The 21,659-nt window shown below is 33.8% G+C and overlaps 15 protein-coding genes across 15 annotated transcripts; 7 read left to right on the plus strand and 8 right to left on the minus strand. All coding sequences in view use genetic code 12, as the record gives it.

The window, feature by feature from the left end:
• Nucleotides 1-238: 238 nt before the first annotated feature.
• On the plus strand, nt 239-1,348 carry CD36_62710 (NADP-dependent alcohol dehydrogenase, putative; the record flags this gene model as incomplete). Its single annotated transcript, XM_002420975.1, has 1 exon — nt 239-1,348. One exon carries the CDS (start codon nt 239-241, stop codon nt 1,346-1,348), a length of 1,110 nt encoding a protein of 369 aa, XP_002421020.1.
• A 302-nt stretch (nt 1,349-1,650) lies between these two features.
• Nucleotides 1,651-2,391, minus strand: CD36_62720 (conserved hypothetical protein; the record flags this gene model as incomplete). Its single annotated transcript, XM_002420976.1, has 1 exon — nt 1,651-2,391. The coding sequence occupies one exon, from the start codon at nt 2,389-2,391 to the stop codon at nt 1,651-1,653; it is 741 nt and encodes a 246-aa protein (XP_002421021.1).
• A 1,378-nt stretch (nt 2,392-3,769) lies between these two features.
• Nucleotides 3,770-4,954, minus strand: CD36_62730 (aminomethyltransferase, mitochondrial precursor, putative; the record flags this gene model as incomplete). The annotated part of the gene is made up of 1 exon (XM_002420977.1): nt 3,770-4,954. One exon carries the CDS (start codon nt 4,952-4,954, stop codon nt 3,770-3,772), a length of 1,185 nt encoding a protein of 394 aa, XP_002421022.1.
• A 330-nt stretch (nt 4,955-5,284) lies between these two features.
• On the minus strand, nt 5,285-5,746 carry CD36_62740 (conserved hypothetical protein; the record flags this gene model as incomplete). The annotated part of the gene is made up of 1 exon (XM_002420978.1): nt 5,285-5,746. The coding sequence occupies one exon, from the start codon at nt 5,744-5,746 to the stop codon at nt 5,285-5,287; it is 462 nt and encodes a 153-aa protein (XP_002421023.1).
• A 1,041-nt stretch (nt 5,747-6,787) lies between these two features.
• Nucleotides 6,788-7,585, plus strand: CD36_62750 (iron sulfur assembly protein, putative; the record flags this gene model as incomplete). Its single annotated transcript, XM_002420979.1, has 1 exon — nt 6,788-7,585. The coding sequence occupies one exon, from the start codon at nt 6,788-6,790 to the stop codon at nt 7,583-7,585; it is 798 nt and encodes a 265-aa protein (XP_002421024.1).
• Nucleotides 7,586-7,875: 290 nt separating this feature from the next.
• On the minus strand, nt 7,876-8,319 carry CD36_62760 (conserved hypothetical protein; the record flags this gene model as incomplete). The annotated part of the gene is made up of 1 exon (XM_002420980.1): nt 7,876-8,319. The coding sequence occupies one exon, from the start codon at nt 8,317-8,319 to the stop codon at nt 7,876-7,878; it is 444 nt and encodes a 147-aa protein (XP_002421025.1).
• A 441-nt stretch (nt 8,320-8,760) lies between these two features.
• On the plus strand, nt 8,761-9,387 carry CD36_62770 (conserved hypothetical protein; the record flags this gene model as incomplete). Its single annotated transcript, XM_002420981.1, has 1 exon — nt 8,761-9,387. The coding sequence occupies one exon, from the start codon at nt 8,761-8,763 to the stop codon at nt 9,385-9,387; it is 627 nt and encodes a 208-aa protein (XP_002421026.1).
• Nucleotides 9,388-10,395: 1,008 nt separating this feature from the next.
• On the minus strand, nt 10,396-11,076 carry CD36_62780 (conserved hypothetical protein; the record flags this gene model as incomplete). Its single annotated transcript, XM_002420982.1, has 1 exon — nt 10,396-11,076. One exon carries the CDS (start codon nt 11,074-11,076, stop codon nt 10,396-10,398), a length of 681 nt encoding a protein of 226 aa, XP_002421027.1.
• Nucleotides 11,077-11,095: 19 nt separating this feature from the next.
• Nucleotides 11,096-11,941, plus strand: CD36_62790 (conserved hypothetical protein; the record flags this gene model as incomplete). The annotated part of the gene is made up of 1 exon (XM_002420983.1): nt 11,096-11,941. The coding sequence occupies one exon, from the start codon at nt 11,096-11,098 to the stop codon at nt 11,939-11,941; it is 846 nt and encodes a 281-aa protein (XP_002421028.1).
• A 340-nt stretch (nt 11,942-12,281) lies between these two features.
• Nucleotides 12,282-13,328, plus strand: CD36_62800 (uncharacterized oxidoreductase, putative; the record flags this gene model as incomplete). Its single annotated transcript, XM_002420984.1, has 1 exon — nt 12,282-13,328. The coding sequence occupies one exon, from the start codon at nt 12,282-12,284 to the stop codon at nt 13,326-13,328; it is 1,047 nt and encodes a 348-aa protein (XP_002421029.1).
• A 65-nt stretch (nt 13,329-13,393) lies between these two features.
• On the minus strand, nt 13,394-14,392 carry SEC20 (secretory vesicle transport protein, putative; the record flags this gene model as incomplete). Its single annotated transcript, XM_002420985.1, has 1 exon — nt 13,394-14,392. One exon carries the CDS (start codon nt 14,390-14,392, stop codon nt 13,394-13,396), a length of 999 nt encoding a protein of 332 aa, XP_002421030.1.
• A 198-nt stretch (nt 14,393-14,590) lies between these two features.
• CD36_62830 (RNA exonuclease, putative) lies at nt 14,591-16,084 on the plus strand (the record flags this gene model as incomplete). The annotated part of the gene is made up of 1 exon (XM_002420986.1): nt 14,591-16,084. The coding sequence occupies one exon, from the start codon at nt 14,591-14,593 to the stop codon at nt 16,082-16,084; it is 1,494 nt and encodes a 497-aa protein (XP_002421031.1).
• Nucleotides 16,085-16,090: 6 nt separating this feature from the next.
• Nucleotides 16,091-16,912, minus strand: CD36_62840 (cell cycle regulatory protein, putative; the record flags this gene model as incomplete). Its single annotated transcript, XM_002420987.1, has 1 exon — nt 16,091-16,912. The coding sequence occupies one exon, from the start codon at nt 16,910-16,912 to the stop codon at nt 16,091-16,093; it is 822 nt and encodes a 273-aa protein (XP_002421032.1).
• A 443-nt stretch (nt 16,913-17,355) lies between these two features.
• On the plus strand, nt 17,356-19,884 carry CD36_62850 (nuclear polyadenylated RNA-binding protein, putative; the record flags this gene model as incomplete). The annotated part of the gene is made up of 1 exon (XM_002420988.1): nt 17,356-19,884. One exon carries the CDS (start codon nt 17,356-17,358, stop codon nt 19,882-19,884), a length of 2,529 nt encoding a protein of 842 aa, XP_002421033.1.
• A 161-nt stretch (nt 19,885-20,045) lies between these two features.
• CDC37 (Hsp90 co-chaperone, putative) lies at nt 20,046-21,560 on the minus strand (the record flags this gene model as incomplete). The annotated part of the gene is made up of 1 exon (XM_002420989.1): nt 20,046-21,560. The coding sequence occupies one exon, from the start codon at nt 21,558-21,560 to the stop codon at nt 20,046-20,048; it is 1,515 nt and encodes a 504-aa protein (XP_002421034.1).
• Nucleotides 21,561-21,659: the final 99 nt, after the last annotated feature.

The following is a 21,659-nucleotide window of genomic DNA, read 5'->3' on the forward strand; positions in this document are numbered from 1 at the left end:
ACATTCATCGATTTTCTTATAATTCAACAAGTTTGAATATTACTAAGCAAACAAGACTAGAATTGTTTTTTTTCTTTTTTTTCACCTAATTCTCAACAATTCTATCCTATTTATATAATCTCCTACAATTTCCCTTATTAGATATTCTTTCTTTTTCTTAATATCATTCATTAAACATATTATTATTATTATTATTTTTTTTTTCTTTTTTAAAAATAAATCACAACATAATATCATCATGACTACTGATTCAGTTCCAGATAAATTTCAAGGTTTTGCTTCTGATAAGAAAGAAAATTGGAACAAACCAAAATTAGTTTCTTATGATAGAAAACAAATCAATCCTCATGATGTTGTTCTTGAAAATGAAGTTTGTGGATTATGTTATTCTGATATTCATACTTTACAATCCAATTGGGGTGGATATAATCGTGATGATTTAGTTGTTGGTCATGAAATTGTTGGTAAAGTCATTGCTATTGGTGAAAAAGTCACTGAATTCAAAATTGGTCAACGTGTGGGTATTGGTGCTGCTTCATCTGCATGTCGTGAATGTAATAGATGTAAATCTAATAATGAACAATATTGTCCTAAAGCTGCTTCTACTTATAACGGTATTGATGTTAGATCTAATAATTATGTCACTCAAGGTGGTTATTCATCTCATTCAATTGCTGATGAACAATTTGTTTTCCCAATTCCCGATGATTTGCCAAGTGCTTATGCTGCACCATTGATGTGTGCTGGTATCACAGTTTTTTCACCATTATTACGTAACTTGGGAAGTGATGCCAAAGGTAAAACTGTTGGTATTATTGGAATTGGTGGATTAGGTCATTTGGCTTTGCAATTGGCTAAAGCTTTAGGTGCCAAAGTTGTTGCCTTTTCAAGAACTTCAAGTAAAAAAGATCAAGCTTTGAAATTGGGTGCTGATGAATTTATTGCTACTAATGAAGAAAAAGATTGGTCAAGTAAATACCATGATACTTTTGATTTCATCTTGAATTGTGCTTCTGGTGTTGATGGTTTGAATTTGCAAGATTATTTGAGTGTTTTGAAAGTCGATAAGAAATTCATTTCTGTTGGTTTACCACCAGCAACTGAACAATTTGGTGTTTCACCGTTCACTTTCTTGAAACATGGTGCCTCATTTGGTTCCTCTTTATTGGGATCCAAAGTTGAAGTATTAGAAATGTTGAAATTGGCTGCCAAACACAATGTGAAACCATGGATTGAAGAAATTCCAATCAGTGAAGAAAACTGTTCTAAAGCTTTAAACAGATGTCATGATGGTGATGTTAGATACAGATTTGTGTTTACTGAATTTGACAAAGCTTTTGCTAAGTAAGCAAGTATTTATTTATTTTTTTTTATAGACATTTATAAATTTCAGACAATGAAAGGAATAAGAATAATAGAGTTATATTTATACAAAATATATTGTAACTACAGAGGTTGCAAAAAAAAAAAAAAAACATGCTAGAGAATCTACCAATATTTACAATAAATTATAGTAAGCAAAAAACGTGGTATTCTAAAATTATACAGATATAAAAGTCTGTGTGTATATATGCAGCAATAGGCTATAGAAGAAGAACTGAAATTATCATATATCTTGTGAGAAAGACATAAACGAGGGTAACCAAATTTTTAATTTGATAAGATGGAGAATTTATTTTTTCTAATTAAATTCAATTTAGAATCATTTTTACCAACTGATAGTGATCTTGTATGTTTTCTAATTAAATGAGTTTTATTGATGTTGTTAGTTTTAGTGGCTAATGATGTAGAACGTTGTTTTTGTTTTTTGGATAAAAGCAATTCCATTTCATCTTCCATTTCTTCATCAATTTCATCAATACCGGATTTGACTAAATATTTGTCTCTAGATCTTCTTGATGGAGTCAAATAGCTTGGAATGTTCAGTTGTTTATGTAAAGATTTGAATTCATTATCAAAATTGATTGGTTGATATAATTCAGTCAATTGTATTGGTGTTGCGCCATTAGTTGAAATAAACCCTTTGAATTCATTAATGCTTAAATTACTTAATGGTTGACGATGATTGTGGAATCTTTTGTTTTCAACTTTTTTGGGTTGTAATATGTTTTCTTGGTCATTATGATTTAATTTATTTGAAGTGGGAGTACCAACAATATCAGTAGTAGAGTTTGATTTATCTACTTTATCTTCCCATATAATGAATCCTAAAGTTTGTTTTTTAGGAGAAGGAGTTGTTGATGATCTATTGTAACCTGATTTAGATGGTGAAGGAGTCAATCTTGAACTAGTATTGAATCTTTTGCCCAATGGTGAATTGTTGTTAGTGATGTTAGATGGTTTAGGAGACAAGATTGATCTTTTAACTGGGGATGTATGATTTGAAGACATAGTAATTGTGGATGAATAATGTAAAATAATCAAATATATCAGATGGAGAAAAAAACAAACGAATGAATGAATGAATGAAATTAAAGAACTACACCCAATCCAACCTTACTATTATTAAACAAACTAAAATACCTTTGTCAAAAAGTAATCAATAAATAATTAGGAAATACTAAAAAAATAGAATGGAAAAACCAGTTAGAAGACTTGATGATTTATATATATATATATTGTTATATGTGAAAACCTTTTTGTTGTGAAAGTATCACAAATGAATTTCAAAGGAGAAACGAAAGAAAGTAAGTGAAAAAAATTAAAAAGATAGATCGTGACTATAATAATATTTAACTTGAATAAGTCAATATCAATTAGGCATTATTACATTACATAACTTCATATACATATACATATACATTATATATATATCAGAAGTTTTGGCGTGTTCCATTTTTTTAATGTATCAGTATAATTAATATTGTGATTATTTCAATGGCTTAATTTTTTTGTCTCTGTTTATTGTTTACTATGTTTACTTTGTTTATGGAGTTTAAAAACAAAACAAAACAAATAACGTTTTAACTGAAGAAAGGAAAGAAAAGAAAAAATTGCTCTAACAACTTTGCAACTAATTTGAAAAGCGCGACTTGTCAATTGTTTTTAACGCGTACCCACAAAATATGAACTTATTTGATGTTCCTTTCATTAAGTATATATACATATACACACACACTTTGTTCTTCTGATTATTCTCATTACATTAACTAGAATTAACCACAATTGTTAATAATATTCATTGACCTGTAAATCTTTTTTTCTTTTAATTGGGGAGATTTAATTAACTTGACGTTCATTGGCAACGTCGCGGGAAAATAGCGTGGTACTGTATATAAGAAGATTGTGATTGAACGCAGCAGTTAGTTTAAGCAAATCAACCCAAAACTTACATGAAATAATAAAAAACACGTCCTCTTCTTTTTTTTACACCAAAAAAAACCATTTTATCCCTTTGATTTTCCTTCTTTGTCATTTTACCCTTTCTGATTAAATCATTGATTGATTTAAATAGTCAGTTCATTCCTGTATTTCTATCAGTTTATTTTTCTCATAATCTTTTGCTTTCCTTCGTGTTTTTTGTTTTTCGTTTTTCGTTTTTCGTTTTCTTCGTTATCGTCAAATTTCAAGTTTTTCACAGGAGGTTCTGTTCTAATAGGCCTTGCAATTTATCTATACTAATAATAACTTCTGATGTTCTGTAAATACTTTGTTCTATTTCATGTTGAACCTACTACTAAACAAGATATAGAAAGTTCTATTTGTGCCATTCAATGCTTTCGATTGATCCTCCCAGGAATCATAGCAACAATCACACTACAAATTCTATCTATGGTTTATATAAATTGCTTGGGACAAATGGCAATTTCGTTATGACAGCATCTCTTAATTTATTTCTAATCTCAATTTTAACTTTATTTCCAATTTTATGTTTCTTATCAATGTAAGCTTGAGCAACATTCCCACTCAATGTAGGTGATGGAGATCCTGATGTCACATATCCAATCTCAACGGTTCCATCTTCATTAAATATCTTGTTCCCGTCTCTTGGTGATGGTCCTTTTGAAGTTAACCCAATTCTTCTATGAGTAAATGAAGATTTGTCTTTGATTTGCAGTAATATTTTACTAGCACCATTGAAATCATTATTTTCATCACGACGAGTCTTTGGTATTAACCAAGTCAATGATGCTTCAATTGGAGTTATTTCTTCAGTTAATTCGTGGCCATAAAGACACATACCAGCTTCTAATCTCAAAGAGTCTCTAGCTGCCAACCCAATTGGTTTGACCACATCAGGATATTCATTAATCAAAGTATAGAAGAAATCCAATGCTTGTTTTGATTCTTCTGGAGTAGTAGATGGGATTGATAATTCAAATCCATCTTCTCCAGTATAACCAGATCTAGCTAAATGAACTGTTGCCCCAATTGGTGATAATTTCAAGAATTTGGTTTGACCAAAATAAATTTTAGACAAATCTTCATTGGTAAATTGTTGTAATATTTCTTGGGATTTAGGACCTTGAATAGCTAATAATGTCCCTTCAAAAGTATTGTGATTGACACTATTGAATTGACTAGCCTCTTCTTTAATGAATTTGATATCTTTGTCACGACATCCAGCATTAGTCACCATATAATAATCTTCTTCACCATGTTTGGTAATGATACAATCATCAATTACTCCACCATTATTATTTAACAAGACTGATAAGCTTGATGTGTTAACTGGCAATTTGTTTAAATCAATAGGAGTTATTTTTTGTAATAATTTTTGAGCATCTTTACCATTAATATTATGTTGTAACATGTGACTAACGTCAAATAAACCAACTTTTGATCTCACCCAATTATGAGATTCAATATGAGATTGACCTTTATACAATACTGGCATTTCAAAACCAGCGTATGGTACCATCTTACCACCTAATTCTATGTGGGCTTCATATAATGGAGTCTTCAATAAGTTGCTAGTTGATGAATACAATCTTTTGGAAGTAATTCTTAACATTTTTTGCTAGTTTGACTTGTAAGATGAATTCAGATAGAATAAGGATAAATTGAAAAAAAAAAAGACAAAGAAACTTCAGACAAATAATAAATCAACTAAGGTATGAAAATAAATAGTGGTGATGAATTATTGTTCATTATGGTGTGTATTTATGTAAATCTGATGTGGAGAGAAGGATCTGTTTATTTTTTTTTTTTTTGACTTCTTCTGAAAAAAAAAAAAAGCATAAACTGTACGCACCAGAAGTCATAAATTCTCTGCACTTTTTTGACTTCTACTATTACAAAACTTTAAGCCCGATTCGCTTTCACAAAATATAGATGAACTCTTCTATAAATACATAATATCAGTTTGTGGCCAAATCATAACTCTTGTTGACTTTACAAAAGCCATTACAATTCCAAATATAACTAATCCATAAATTATTATAGCAGTCAAAATATGACCTAAGCAACTATACATTTCAACTCTATTATTGTTATGATAATTGATGTAATGAGATGTTAATGGGACATTACTTTTCATTCTGATTTTGGATTTAAAAATTTGAAGGTATTCCGTGGTTGCTAATGGTTCATTGTTTATAAAATATAAACATTTGATGATTCTGAATAAGTTGATTAACCAAATGATTGGGATCAATATACCTAAAAATAAACCGCTCGATTGATTAGGACTCAAGCTTGACCAATAATCACAGGAATCACATTTACAAGCTTTCAAAGAGTCATAATTGTATTCATTTGGAGTTTCTAGTTGTTTAACCCGATTATCGACTTTTAATATTCTCATTTTGCTACTGGTTCTTACTTCTGGAGATTATTGAATAGTAAAGTATTAGTATTTAAGATACATGAGAAGAACATTTTTAAATTTATTAAAATTATCTATTGGATTTAGGTGTTTATATAGATGGTTTAATGGACATTTATAACAAAATTCAGCTTCTACTGGTTTTATATTTGGATGTCCCAAATTGGGATGCGACAATGAACAATTTGAATTTTTTTTTTTTTGCAACACATTCTATGCAAATATTGGGGGAAATACCAAATATACAAACAACAACAATGATAAGAAGTGATTCAATTCAAACCAATATTTAAACCATCACTGTAGTTTATCTACCCAGCTTGGTTACCACTATTGAAAAATATCAATATTGGTCTTACCAGAAGTGTAAGAGTTTTTACAACCTGACTTCTTACAAAATCAGTATTAATTTACACAGACATAAAATAACCTTAGAGTGAGTTATTTAGAAGCTGGAGACACTATCTCTTTCTGATCCCTTCAGGTCTCTCTAATACTCAATAAACCTACTTGAACTTGAAATCTGGGGGTAACATCAAATTATACGAGATGAATTAAAAATCTATTGGTCTCGGAGTACGTGTAGTTTTACCAGAATTTCCTCATGTGGCAACAAAAAAAAAAAACAACATAAAATTTCGGTTCCGAAATATGCTCAAAGAATCAACCAATTACAACATTTCCAAATAATGTTACGTAAGTATATGCAGGCTCAACAAATCAAGTGGAGGTTTATTACTAAGAGAAGTCGTGCAAATGTGAAATTCAGTCACATTTTTTCTCCTTTCCTCCTCCCCAATTGCTCCCACCGCTAAGAAGTATTTAAGCATTTTTTTTTTCTTCTTCTATTGAATTCCACGATATAAGTTGATTCATCGATACACTTTTCTAGCGTTTATTTATTTATTTATTTATTTATTTTAGATTTTATCTATCAGTTTCTTTTCCTTTTCTTGTCTTCCATTATTACATATTCATTTCATTAATTAACTATAACATTACATCGATACAATAGCAACCATGATGATAGCAACAAGAAGACAAAGTTTACAATTAACGAAAAGATACATTTCAAATCATGCCACCAAAAACAAAAGATTTATACAAACCATCCCAATATCGACCAACACTGGCTCTAATTCATTCTTGTCAAAATTGCATCAATCTGAAGATAATGATGTACCAACTTCCAAATGGGCCAGACATACTTTAAGTTTCCCTAAAACCGAAACATCAAACACCACTCCACAACCACCAGTAAGAAAATCAAGAACATCACGTTTTGCCAATAAATCAACATCAACTAACGACATCAAACAATTCAACTCCACAACTCCAACTTCACAATCAAATATAATTGAAATAACATCAGACCCTGAAATTCAAAAAGCATCAAATAAAATAACATCAACATCTGCATCAGTGCCGACCGAAATAAAATCTGCGGCTACTCCATCAGTGACGCCTAAAAAGAAAAGAGTGTTGAGACCAAGAAAAGCTTTGATTACATTAACTTCAAGTGCCGTACAACATCTCCAAGGATTATTAGATCAACCGGATCCAAAATTGATTCGTATAGGAGTGAGAAACAGAGGTTGCTCAGGATTGACTTATAATCTTGAATATGTCGACAAACCAGGTAAATTTGATGAATTGGTGGAACAAGATGGGGTCAAGGTATTAATAGATTCAAAAGCATTATTTTCAATTGTTGGTTCTGAAATGGATTGGTTAGATGATAAATTAAGTTCGAGATTTATATTTAAAAATCCAAATTCAAAAGGAACTTGTGGATGTGGTGAATCATTCATGGTATAACTCAATAATGATGATGATAGCTGAATAGAATTATATAATTTAATACAATGTTACCCTTTCTCCCCCCCCCCCCCCCACGAACATACATGATTACAAAGGATACTTAAGTGGTTAATTCGGTTTTGTAGATGTAAATCTTCTTGAAGTGCGAATATACTTTTGTCTATTCCTACACACGTACTTGTTTTCAGTATGGATTATTTCTTTTCACTCAATCAACAATACACACTTAGCTCCAGAGATACAGATACCATCTCATACTACACACACACAGGTGACTTGACCACAATTCATTTGATTTTGCGGCACTCAAAATATGTGGCATTGATATCATCAGGCAAGGAACAGAAATACTCTTGCTTTTGCATGATTTTAAATAATTGAATTGAATTCATTTTCAATTTCAAACACGTTTTCCCACTATCAGTTGTAGTACATATAATACTCTGTTTAGAATCTTTTTCTCCATCAATAACAAACATATTAGAAATTGGATAACTTTCAACAAAATTCTCTACTGTCTTTTCAATTTCGTTCTTATCTTGAATATTATCAATTTCTTTCACTTTAACATCTTGATCATTGCCTGTTTGTGAGGACAATTGGTTTAATGTTGTGGCAATATCGGAATTATGGGGTAAATTTAATGATTGATGAGAACGTTGTTCAACTTGTTGTGAAGGCACAGCTGACACAGAAGACTCCTTGTTGCTGCTAAATGAAAACCAACCCATTTGTTTGAATAGTGAAATAGTTATAGGGGATTAAGTTTGATTTTGATTGCTAGAATTTACCAGAAAATATCAGAGAGAAAATAATAAGTTGGAAAAAAAGGAAAAACAGAAAAATGCCAAAAGTTTCAATTTTTTTGTACCACTTTTCATGCACAATTTCATGCACTCCTGCACATATAATATTTTAGCCGCCACACATGGGTCTCTTTTGGCCAATAAAATTTAACTAGAATTCGCGGTGGACGAAGTATAAACAAACAAAAAAAAATCAACAAAATTTTTTCCCTCTACCCACCACTCTTTTTCCTAAACCTTCATTCAACAATCTTCTATTAGGCTATACAAAGAGATGATTAACCCTATTTATAATGGCTAAAAGGTATGAATTGATCAAAAAAGGTATGAATTGATCAAAAAAGGTATGAATTGATCAAAAAAGGTATGAATAATACCGTTGATGACAATAAGACGCTTCAAGCTGCTTTTAAAGAGGCATCTTCAGCACCAGAGAAGTTTATGTTTAATGGTTTACCTAATGAATCCGAAGACAACGTTGATTTGATAATTGGTTATTTCAAAGATGATGATTTTGAAAGATGGTTTAAGCTGATTAGTTTGAATTATAATTGGTCAAGAAAGAGTTCTTTTGAGTCACCAGAAGAGAACAACAATGATAACAAAACTGGAAAGCTGCTTTATTCCAAAGAAGAATACTTTGGTTGTTTTCTGCGAGGAAAATTTAAGTCGAAATCAAAAAAGAGCAACGATGCTATTGTTAACCAGACAGTATCGTCAATAAAATCTGATTGCCCCGCAAGACTTTACGTTAAACAACAAAAAGGTATTCCTGGTTATAAATTAATTGGTTTTGTACCAACCCATAACCACGCTCCACAAGAGAATGGACCTTTAAATGCTGTGGCAAGAGACTGGCTAGTTGATGTGGTTGAAAAAGGTTACACCAGGAGTCAGATTGCAAAAATATTATTTAACCTTCATGGTCAAAGAAATAGAAGTCAAATTTCAATGAGTTACAGACCATTTTTAAGAATTCAAACATCATATTAATTACTGGATCGATAAAAGGTTCAAATTAGATCAAGATAATAAAATAAATTTGCTTAAATGGGGTGAAAAGATTTCTTCTGGTGGTTCTTTCATAACAGATGAGGAAAAAGAACATCAAGACCTAGCTGATTTAAACTTAATAATGAAAAGACTTAATGAAGTTAGAAAAAAGTCACCTGAAAAGCTTGATAATTTCCTATTGAATATAAGAAGTTGGAGGTATTTTGCAGATCAAATAGTCACTAACCAAGATAATTTGGCTTATAATACAAAACAAAGAAAAACAAACAAATGAGGTTTATAAATTATAGATAGAATCGATTAAAATGTATTATATCTTACTGATAAATTTGGTAGATTAACTGCTATTAATGCAATCGTTATTAAAGAATTGGTAAAAGAATTACCATAGATTGTAAAAACACTTGAAGATTTTTTTTTTCTTAGAAAAGTCTTAGTGAAATTTTTTTTTTCCTAAGAAAAGTCTTAGTGAAAATTCGTTTTCCCATACCTCCAAAATACTTAGTAAAATTTTGATTTCTCATACAAAATACTTAAAAAAAAATTTTTTTTGGTTGTTCTTTAAGAATTTTTAGTCATGCACGGCGGGTTATAATATGCACAATTTATTTAAGTTTGTGTAATTTGAAACGTCCACGACCCAAACTTTTGGCATCTTTATTTGCATCCGGAAAAAAACTCAAAAAACTTGGGGATAGAAGAAGAGTAGCTCCGACAAGTAATTTAACCAACTTGCACGACAAGTCAGATCGGGAATATAGAATACCTAGAATTCAGACAGGAAAGGGAGGGATAATCTAAATACAATTATAACAGATAGGAAGTTTTATAATCTTAAAACTGAATATTAAATTATCTTGATTGAGATATCCTTGCAATGCATTACAGCATTTCCTTCTAACTTTTTGGTATTGGTCAACCAGAAATTGCCAACTATCAGTACAATTTAACCTAAAAATCGTTAAAACATTATACTCGTACTACCCTCTATAGACACAACTTGGTACTTTCGTTCAATCGCATCAACGTAATATAGTACATTCTATACCCATAGTGTTCAGTTAAATATTCCAATTGTTTTTTCGTAGGTCCAACTTTCGGATCAATACTATCTAGTTGATTAGTAAATTCTTTGAACCATTTAAACTTGAAATCATATTTAATATCATTTGGCATTTCGTTATCAAGTTTTAGAATTGTACTAACAATCTTGGTTTCTTCATTGTCTATACCAGTCTTGGCAACATCATCTTCAGTCATACTGGAATTATTTGAGTAAGGGGTTTCTGCTGTCACAGTATGATTAAACACAAATACCAAAGTGTTCATCATTCGCTGTTCAAGTTCTTGTTCCGACAAAGCAGGTAAATTCAAAATAGCCTCCCTTTTGGTATTGTATGAAATACTTCGGAATTGTCTTTTAACAAATGCAGCATAATCTTGATCATTTATGTCTGGTGTGTAATATGGGATATCTTTAATAATATACAACTGCTCATTACACTCGAACTTTCGTAGTTTGTAAAACCTCTTGTAAAATGCTAAAAGTTTAGATCTGAAACTAGGCAACTTAGAAATCTCATCAAATGTTGTAGAAATATTTATGACTGGTTTATTCAATATAATACCTTTGGCATTTGGTCTGAAATTGAATTTGGGTTTATACATCTAGTTGACCTGAGTATCCATGATAGGATCCCGGTGTAAATTTTTCTTACAAGAACTGATGCGTAATGTATCGCATTTTTTTTTTTTTTTTCTGAAGTTAGGACAACCATTTTACAACCAAAGATTTGTTGCAATTATATATGAACTTATTAACATCATGTCCTTATCCATCCGATTATTTGAAGACTACTACAAACTACAGTATAGTTATTTGTGTACCAAACCCCAACTTTTGAAGACGGCAACTCCTAGTGTTAATTTTGTAATACATGTGAATATACTAATTAACAACAATGCGCTAACCACAAGGACTTTTGATTCTCAACTAATAACCGGATTAGCCACGAGGTTTACAAAATTTTGGAGCTTATTAGAATATGAAGTAAGCCTAAACATATGTGATGATTCCAGTCACACATTTGATATGGTCTTAAAATGCAAGATATTTGAATTGTATGCTCCCACTAATTGTTTACTTTCCCTAGACTTAGAATTGTCTATCCTCACACAAGAAAACACTATTCATTTGGAAGATATGTCTACCAATTTCAATTACTTGCTAGCATCATGGTATCTTTTTATGGAAACGCAAGCTCCATTTGTTTTTTCATTAATTGGCCGACAGTATGCGAAAAGCAACATTTTCTGGTATAGAAGAGTTCGAAGAGATGTGCTAGGATATGACTCAATGGATTTAGATAGAGTACTTATGTTGTTGGAGGGCAAAATCTCTTACAGTTTTACTGTTCAGCAATTGTTGCTACAAAATGTTAAATTGCAATCACTTTTGGAAGCTACGTCACCAACATCACGCAAGAAAGCCAGCAGTGCTATCAAATCTTACCCTGTGACATTAATACAGTGAATTTTAAGAGTCAGATGATGTCCTATGACAAAATAGTTTGCTATACATGGTCCCCCCCCCACTTTGCTATCCTCCAAACAGAATAGTTTTTTCTCCGACAAGACGCAGTTCGTTCCGAACGGAAAAACCTTATTTTTGATTATTATTTGGAGGATCTTTTTTTTTTTTTTTCCCAACCTGAGCCACAAAAATACTTTGGTAACGAATTCTTATTATAAATATGGAAGCGGGGATCCTCGCTTTACTACTTTTCTTTTCTTTTTTTTTTTTTTTTTCAGTTTTTTCTCCTTAATTGATACAACAATTTCAATTATCACCACTCTCTATATAAAATTACAATATGTCTCAACCAATTAACTTAGCTATTGTCGGAACTGGTATTTTTGCTACAGATAACCACTTACCAACTATCCAAAAGATTCCTGGATTGAAACCATATGCTGCTTACAACAGAACTAAATCAAAGGCCGAAACTTTTGCACAAAAAGCCAACATTGCCCTGGATAAAGTTTATGATTCATTGGAAGAAGTTTTTGAAGACAAAGACGTCGAGTTTGTTGATGCTTTGTTGCCAGTGCAATTTAATCTCGACGCAGTTAAGCTTGCTGTGAAAAACAATAAACCAATTTGTTTTGAAAAACCAATTGCTGCCAATTTAGACCAAGCTAAAGAAATAGTTAAATTGAGTGAATCTACTGACTTGCCAATTTTGGTTTTGGAAAACTGGACTTATTTGAAGGCAATTGATATTTTGAAAAATGAAGTTTTACCAAAAATAGGCGACGTCGTTGCGTTTACCTATAACGCCACTGGTCCATTTAATGATGCTAACAAGTATTTGGCTACTGGTTGGAGATTAAAACCAGAACATATTGGGGGATTTTTAAGTGATGGTGGTGTTCATCAGTTGGCATTGTTGACAGAGGTGTTGGGAGATGTTGAGTCCGTAAGTGGGTTGACTCAACAATTGAAAGAGCAGAGTGGGACAGATGACGTATTGTTTTCTACGTTGAAAACTACCAAAGGTGCAATTGGTACCTTTACCTATGGTTCCGCATTTGGTGCTACTGACAAGTCTACTTTTTTCAAAATTTTTGGTACAAATGGTAGTGCAACTTATGATTGGTCACCATGTTTGTCAAAACCACAAATCACTTATGCAACAGGTGCCACCTCTGGCCAAGCTTCTGGAAAAACTACTATTGAAATAGATGAAGTTGATACCATAGAAGAAGAATTCAAAAATTTCAAAGACGCAGTTGCGAAGAAGGACAAGAAATTGGTTAAAGTACCACCAAGAAAAGCATTCCATCATTTAGCCATTGTGGCTGCTGCATTAGAATCTTCCAAAAACAATGGATCTAATGTCACAGTAGAAACTCCATAGAACAAAAAAAGTAGTACCTCTAATGAAAAACACATGCCGATTTCTTATTATTTATCTTATAAAACTTATAGTTCATCTACAATACGTTCCATTGAAGACGTCGTAAGAGATTCCACTACCATTGTAAGCGTATCAATGGCTGTATTAGAGTCTTCCATGCCCGAAAAAGTCTCCAAAAATGTTTTCGTTGTCTCATACTCGTCAATTTCCGTAGTAGCAGCAATCACGGATGAAACTAGCACACCAGTAGCAGACAACCCCTTACTTCTACCTCCTCCAAGCAACCAGTTGAAGATATTGAATATCTTGAAAAAAGACCACAAGAATATTTTTAGTGGTCGCCTTAAAATTCTTCTATAAACCACCCATGAACAACAAAGTATGAAAAATCCCATACTCAAATATATACGCTGACGATCGGCTTTATCCTGCTTTTCAATAAACTTGACAATTTTCTTTGATCTATTCAACAAATCATTAAATTGGATAAACCCTTCATTCAACTTATATAAATCCTTGGTTTGCTGATCTATGTTCTCAATGTTTAATTCACTCTGCAATATACCTGCTGATAACAATTGTCTTGATGCTTGCAAGGATTTCGTAATCAGCTTATTTTGATTGACAATTTGTTGGTTAATAGAGGCCTCCGTTTCTTTCTGAGTTTTCTTAATGGAGCGACTAGCAAATAATTGGTCTCGAGCAGATTCGTTGTTTAGGGTATCCACTGGCAGATCTTGTAGGCGGAAATGTTTCACCCTATATTCATGCAACTTGTCCTGTTGTTGATCATTAATAAATACTTGCAACTCACGCAATTTCTGTTTCAAAGAATGAAATTTCAATTCATATGTATTCAATTTATTGGATTTATCTTTGGGTCGTAAAAGTCTAAGAAGGTCTTTGAAAGCAATCAATAACAGATCAATCTCTTGCACTGTGTCGTCGAAGCTCGCCTTGTAGACAGATTCATCTTCAGAATTGGATAATTGAATCAAGGAATTGAACAAATCATAAATTTGGAATTGTACTGTATCTAGCTTTTTATAGTATACTGCTGACATTTTAGAAAGCTGTAGAGAATGAAAAGTAGTATGTGGTAAACACTTGACCAACGCTTTTTTTTTTTCCCGATCTCTGTTCAGTTTCTTTGTTTAGGATCAACTGGTGAGTACTGCCAAATTTAAACCCTTGACGTATAATTTTTTTTTTCTTTCCTTTTTTTTTAGACTCCCTTATTCACATCTATAGACTAAATACTAATGCTGCCGATAAGTAATGAGAGTAAGGATAGAAATAATTTGTCCAATGGGACTGGTGATACAGCTAATGTTTCAAAACCGGTAACAAAAAAACCCATGGACCCAAAATTGCTAACACAGGAGTATATCCTTGAACAAAGACGTCTTAGGGAACTACGCAAGGAAAAGATACGCCAACAGAAGGAAGCATTAGGATTGATCCCTCCTCCTGAAAAAGAAAAGTTTTTGAAACGTCCAATGCTAGGAATCTGCAAACCAAAACCTGGCCTTCCTTCCATCAAGATTATGAGCTACAACATACTAGCGCAGACATTAATCCGAAGAGAAATATACCCTACAAATGGGAAGATATTGAAATGGTCTGTAAGATCCCAGATACTACTAGACGAATTGAAACATTATAACGCTGATATCATGTGTTTACAAGAAGTGGATAAAGTGCAGTATGAAGGGTTTTGGGTTAGTCAACTAGAGAAGTTGGGATATTCGACAAGATTTTATCGCAACAATACCAAAAATCATGGTTGTGTCATAGTTTTCAGAGAAAAGTTATTTGTTTGCAAGCATCAGTCGTTTATCAGATTAGACCAAGATTTGAATCAAGAAGCCAGCGAAAAACAGTTACCACCCGCACGGATCGCAACTACAAATATCGCATTTATGGCATATTTGGAGTTTACACCAGCATTTGTCAAAGAGTATCCATGTTTAAAAGAAACCAATGGATTTATTATCGGTACAACTCATTTGTTTTGGCACCCTTTTGGAACTTATGAACGAACACGACAAACATATATGCTTTTATATAAATTCAAAGAGTTCCAACGTGTGTTGAGAATTATAGTGGGTAATTCCAAAAGATTTTATTCATTCTTCACCGGTGATTTCAACTCTGAGCCATTTGATGCACCCTATCGTGCCATTACTGCAAAACCGATAAAGTTTTCTGGTCGGTCCAAGAATGTTTTAGGCTGTTCGTTGGCATACACCTATTCAAAAGATCGAAGTTTGGATGAAGACGATGTAGACATTGAAGAGTTAGAACAAGAAAGAGACAACAACCCACTGGACCCCGAGCCAGAAACGTTTGAAACGACACCGGAACAGGAGCAACTTATAAAGGACTTGGAAGAGGCGCACAATGATTTAGACGTGAGAGCCATTTCGTTATATTCCGTTGGATACAAGCAAGCTCATCCTGAAAATGCAGGCACTGCTGGACATAGAAACGAGCCAGCGTTCTCCAACTGGGTTGACAAGTGGAACGGAATGTTAGATTACATTTTCCTATTGGTCCCATGGAATAAATCCGACGACCATTCAAAGAAAAGAGATTTACCAGAAGATTTGGCTGAACAATATAAAATCAAATTAACAAAGCTACTTAGATTGCCTACACCAGAAGAAATGGGGCCGCCACCATCAGGACAACCTCGAATGAATCAGTACCCATCAGACCATCTCAGTATTATGGCCGAAATACAGCTTGAATAAAATATATTATCTTTGAAGCATTGTGTCTACCAAGTCCTCTAACGGACCGTAATCTTTTCTGCTAATCAATTGAAATTCGTTGGCAAACAATACGTAGTGCTTCAAACTGGTGTTCAAATGACTTTGCAACCCCAACTCACTTACTTCGTGGAAATGATGGCAATATATATGTGCATAAATTCTGAACAATCTCTTGAATATGGTTTTCACCAATGTAGGAAACTGATGTGGGAACGGTGCACCAATTTTAGTTGGAAATATGTTATCGTTATCGAAAAAGTTCTGCACCCAATTCATCAAGTTTTCGATATACTCACACGCAGGTAAAGACACTGGCCTTTTTGGAGACTGAACAGTCCCATCTTGGTTTGTCGGAGCCGACTCTTGCCATAAGTATTCATATTCTTCTGTAGCGATCATTCGTGGACATGTAGCTGGCGAACAGAATTCAGTTATTGCACCATAAAGCATATTTATTTGGTTATAGAAATCCACAACATGTATAGCTAGCCATTCATTCACGTCTTCGTCGCGTGGTAATTTAACCGCTTGGATCAAGGCGTTATCTGATCCCAATGTTTGTTCTGCATAATTTCGAATATCTTTGTGAGAAGACACAGGTTGGCCATTGCCATTATTAAAATTGATAGTTTGGTATGGATTTTGTTCTGTTTGCTCGAGGTGAGGACGTTGACTATTTTCTAAAGGGGTCTGTGGTAGGACTGAGTTGCTTATCGGTTGAGGACTTGATATCGGAGATGATTGTTTTAATTTGAACCCACGAGTAGATCTTAAGGAATGGGTATTGAAATTCTGGAAAAGTGCCATGCCGAAAATGGAAGTTAATAATCGATAATGTTACTGCTAAACTAATACTTGAAAACAAAATATTTCAATCAAGATGAAGAGTGTTTGTAATATATATTTATTTATTAAAAGGAAATGAAATTGGGTTCGGTGATGGAGCAAAAAAAAAAAAAAAAAACAAGATAAATGAAACACTAGTAGTATCAGGATTGATCTGTACTGTTTTGTTTTTTGCTGTATTAGGACAACACCTTTGTGCTACACTTTTGCACGACCTTTTCCAAGGTCTTGACAATTGCGCACGACTTTTTTTGTTTTACTTACTTTTGTTCACTACTACGTGCAAAGGGGAGGAAGAAAAAAAAAATGATACAGAAAACATCACCATACACATTCTGGTTGTAGACGATATCCACCTTCAAAGTAAACTTTGACTTAATTTATCTAATCATAACCAATTTGATATGGAAGTAAATCCAGTTAATCTACATAAAGAGGAAACAGAAGAAAAGAAAGACGTGCTGCAACAAGATTCTGGAGCCGCTGAAACTTTAACCACAGCTTCGGATGAAAAACATGCAGTTGAGGCTGGCGATGAAGTTAGCCGAGAACAAGATGTTGATGACGATGAAAATGACAAGGATAGTCAACCAGACGACGAACAGAATCAAGAGGAGACCACTATTGATCATGCACTTCCAGCCGATAGTGCTACTACCACTGAACAGGACGGTGAAAATAGGACAGAACCGGAAGAAGTAAAAGAACCAGTAGAAAGCAATGAAACCGAGCAAGTTACCGCGACAGATGAGCCTGATGTCCAGAAATCTACCAATGAAATTGTGAGAGAGCTATTTGCAGATGCAACTCCAACAACCGAGAATAAACTGTCAAGTCCTGGTGATAACCTTGAAAGCGAAGACTATGACCCAGAAAGTGCTTTTGCTGACAATAACGTTGAGAAAGACTCTATATCTAATGATTATTCTGAAAATCAAGAAAACAAAGACAATTCTGATTATGAACCTGAATTTAAAGAAGAAGAAGAAGAAGCAGAAGAAGCAGAACGTAAATCACCAGTTGCCACCGGCTTTTCTTCGAAAAAACCTCACGGACTAGCAGGATTACCCCCGAAACCACCAGTAAATGCTACAGTGAAACCATCTACAGCAGCCATTACAGAAGAAAGTAGCTCTCAACAAAGATTGAAGGATGCATATGACGCTATTATAAATAGCCCTATTGGCAGAGACCCTGAATTTTTAAGGTTACCTGCAGAAGAACAAGTAGACGCAATTAAAGATCAGTTACAGAAACTTGGGATTGACCTATCTTCTGGAAGCCACCCTATCAATTTTGATCAAGTATATTCTTACAATAAGCCATTTAAAAACTTGAAGGACCCAATTCCTTTAGTTCCTATTGGCGAATTCTGTCGTAGACCGAATATTACTGCTGCTATGACTCCTGAAGAAGAACAGGAATATGCAGAATTTATTGAAAGAGAGAATTATTATTTGAATTTACAAAACTGGGACGAATTCCCTGATAAGCTGAGACTATTTATTGGTAATTTACCAGCAAATACCATTTCCAAACAAGATTTGTTCAGAATTTTTTCTAAATACGGTGAGGTTATTCAGATTGCAATCAAAGCAGGGTATGGTTTTGCACAATTCAGGACCGGAGAAGCATGTTTGGAGTGTATTAAAGGTGAAACCGATATACCATTACATAACAAGATCTTGCGATTGGATGCTTCAAGACCACAGAAGTCAAGACGTCCCGGGCATCCTGAAATTAATAATCCAAACATGAGTGGACGCGGCAGGGAAAGAGTTAGAGACGAAAGTGAAGATCAAGATCAACAACCTAGTCATAAAAAGAGAAAAGGGAGTATTGATTGTCAGGTTTATGTTACTGGGAAATCATCTGTTTTTTTCATACGAAAGGTTAAAAAAGCTTTTGCAATGTCACAAGTTACCATAGATGTTGAAGATGTAACTCAGAGAAATATAAGCGAGGTTTTGAGTGAAGCAGCGTATTCAGGTGTATTGGCTGCCTGCGTGATCAAAGAACAGAAAGTCGATATCCAAACGTTTGAAAATACACCAGATGGAGGAATCAAATTTGATGAATATGCTGATGTGGAACCTGAAGAAGGTGCAGAAATAGTTTTAAAGGCCAAGGTTAAAAAATATGGTGACAGATTACCGGCTTATGTTCCTCAAGATACTAGCTACCATGATAATTCTAGAAGTCATACCGCTGGCCCTGCTCATAGTAGTGGTCCTCGTAGAGGAGGTGAGCGTAATAGAGGATCTAGAAGAGGTGATAGACATGGTGGTAGACGTGGTGGATATGGTGCACATAATAACGATTATGGCCATGGACGTGGTCGAGGTTCTAATTATGACTCTTGGAACCAACAACCTTATGGGTCCGTGCCACCACCCCCTCAACAACAACCTTATGGCTCGGTACCGCCACCACCATCGTCATCGTCATCACGACAACCACATTCTTATGGTCAACCATATTATGGGAACCAGCAACCTTCCTATGGTTCGCCTGTGCAACAACCGGCTATCAATCAGTGGAATTCTCCTGTTCAACCTCCACAAAACCCAGCCAACAATTTATTACAAGGACTCAACGCGGCACAAATTCAAAGTATGATTCAGTTGCTTCAATCTCAGCAACAAGGGGCACCTCCACCACAAGGAAATTACGGACAGCCTTCTAGACCTGGCCCTGCACCAAATACTTATGGAGGAATGGGGTACAATAATAATTATGGATCAAATGCCCCATCATTGGCTCCACAACCTCAAGGACCAAACGACAATACCGCTAATCAAGTTCAAGCATTGCTTGCCCAGTTGCAACAATCAAACCAACAAGGTAATGCTTATGGGCAAAACTCATCTCAAAATCAACAGGGCCAAGGTAGTTCTTTTTATGATACCTTGTCCAGGTTGGCCAAACAATAGGCAGTGTGACCGAACGCACAAGCTCCCATAGTTGTATAGGCTGTCTACACTTATTTAGGTTTTTTTTTTTTACAATATATAATATCCCCTCAAAAAAAAAAAAAAAACGACGAAAGCTACAATTAGGTTAGCATACAAAAGTGCCATTTTTACTGAGCTATTTAATCCACTGTATCTTCAACTGGAGCCGACTGCTGTTCTTCTTGGTTAACAGCTTCATGTGCATATTCTTTTTTCAATTCTTCAAATTCCTTTTCATCTTCTATATAACCGCTAATACCAATGACACCACATTCATTAAAAATTTCCAAAATTTTTTCAGCATCTTCAATTTTCAACTTGGCAAATTCCTTGTTAACCTCATCAATCGATTCTGTCTTAATTGCATTCTGGAACTCTATCGGTAATTTAGTGGTAAAAATTTCGTATTCTTTGGTGCCTTCTTTAGGAATATTGACCAGAAGTTCTGTATTGTCATCTAATGCTTTTAATTGAATCAATGCTTCTTCTTCGCCTGTTTCTTCATTATTTGATGCATTTTGTCTTTGCTCTTCTTTGATGATCTCACATCTACCTTTAATATGGGTAAATGTTTGGTTTACATCCTCCAAAAATGCATGTTTTGCTGGTGATGATTCGGCAGCAATTTTTGAAAAGAATAACTTGATAGTGTTGATTACATTAGCTGGAGCCGCTTTACCATTTCCTGACAATTGACCAACGTATTGCAATAATAATGATTGGTGAATAATATGTTTAGCTTCATCAGATTTATTTTCCAATTGAAGGTCAAATGCTGTCATTATCAAAGCATCTTTTTGTTGCTCAGTACATATTGAAGGATGCTTAATCAAGAATTCAGCAGCTTCTGAAAGATTGTCACTGGGTATTTTGGCAAATTCCTTAGTGGCAGGTAAGAGTTCCAATTCATCCAAAATTTCCTTATCAGATTTATCCTCGATCGGTTTTGGCAGATTAATAGTTTCAGTCGTGGTCACAGTTGTCTTTTTGGTTTGCGAAGCTTTAGGGGTATCCTGCTTTACTTCTTCTTCTGGTTTATCTTTATTTAAAAAGGATCTATCAAAGCCAGTGTGCAAGTCGTCACTTACTATCAATTGGGCTTTTTGATACAATAAATCGTCCAATTTTATAGTCTGCTTGGATAAAACATCGTCGATCTTCTTTCTATGTTCCCTTAAATGTTCAATCAATTTGTCGCCATCCGTTTTTGTCTCTGGATGATCATCCTTTATTTGAACAAACAAATCTTCAATCATTTCATTATAACAAGGAGTGTTTTCAATTTCTTCTCTATCGAATTTCAAGTCTTTCAACCCTTTTCTTAACGTCAGACCCTTGTCTTTGATCAATTTATCATAATCAAATTTTTCTTGAGGATCAAATTCCGAATTCAATACCGACATAACTTTTGTATTATCCAATAACTCAGTGGAAGTCAACTTTTCTAACAAATAGTCGACCCTTTCGTTAAGTTTGGCATACATGGTCAATTGGATCAAGATACTTTTGATTTCGATGTTTCTTTGCATTCTTTTTTCATGAATATCACGTTGCTTCCATCTGATAAACGATTGCTTATCAACATTTGGATGAACTTCGACATCGGAATCGTCAGAAATTTCTATCTTGTCCCACTTGGAGTAATCTATTGGCATGGTCAATCTCGGTTAACTGCTAGCAAAAAGAAGAAACCAAGTAGGAAAACTAAAAATATGATCCTCGAAACGGAAGAAAAAGAAAAACCCAATCTCGTG

The sequence above is a fragment of the Candida dubliniensis genome, chromosome 6, assembly GCF_000026945.1.
Source record: "Candida dubliniensis CD36 chromosome 6, complete sequence".
NCBI classification, from domain to species: Eukaryota; Fungi; Ascomycota; class Pichiomycetes; order Serinales; family Debaryomycetaceae; genus Candida; species Candida dubliniensis.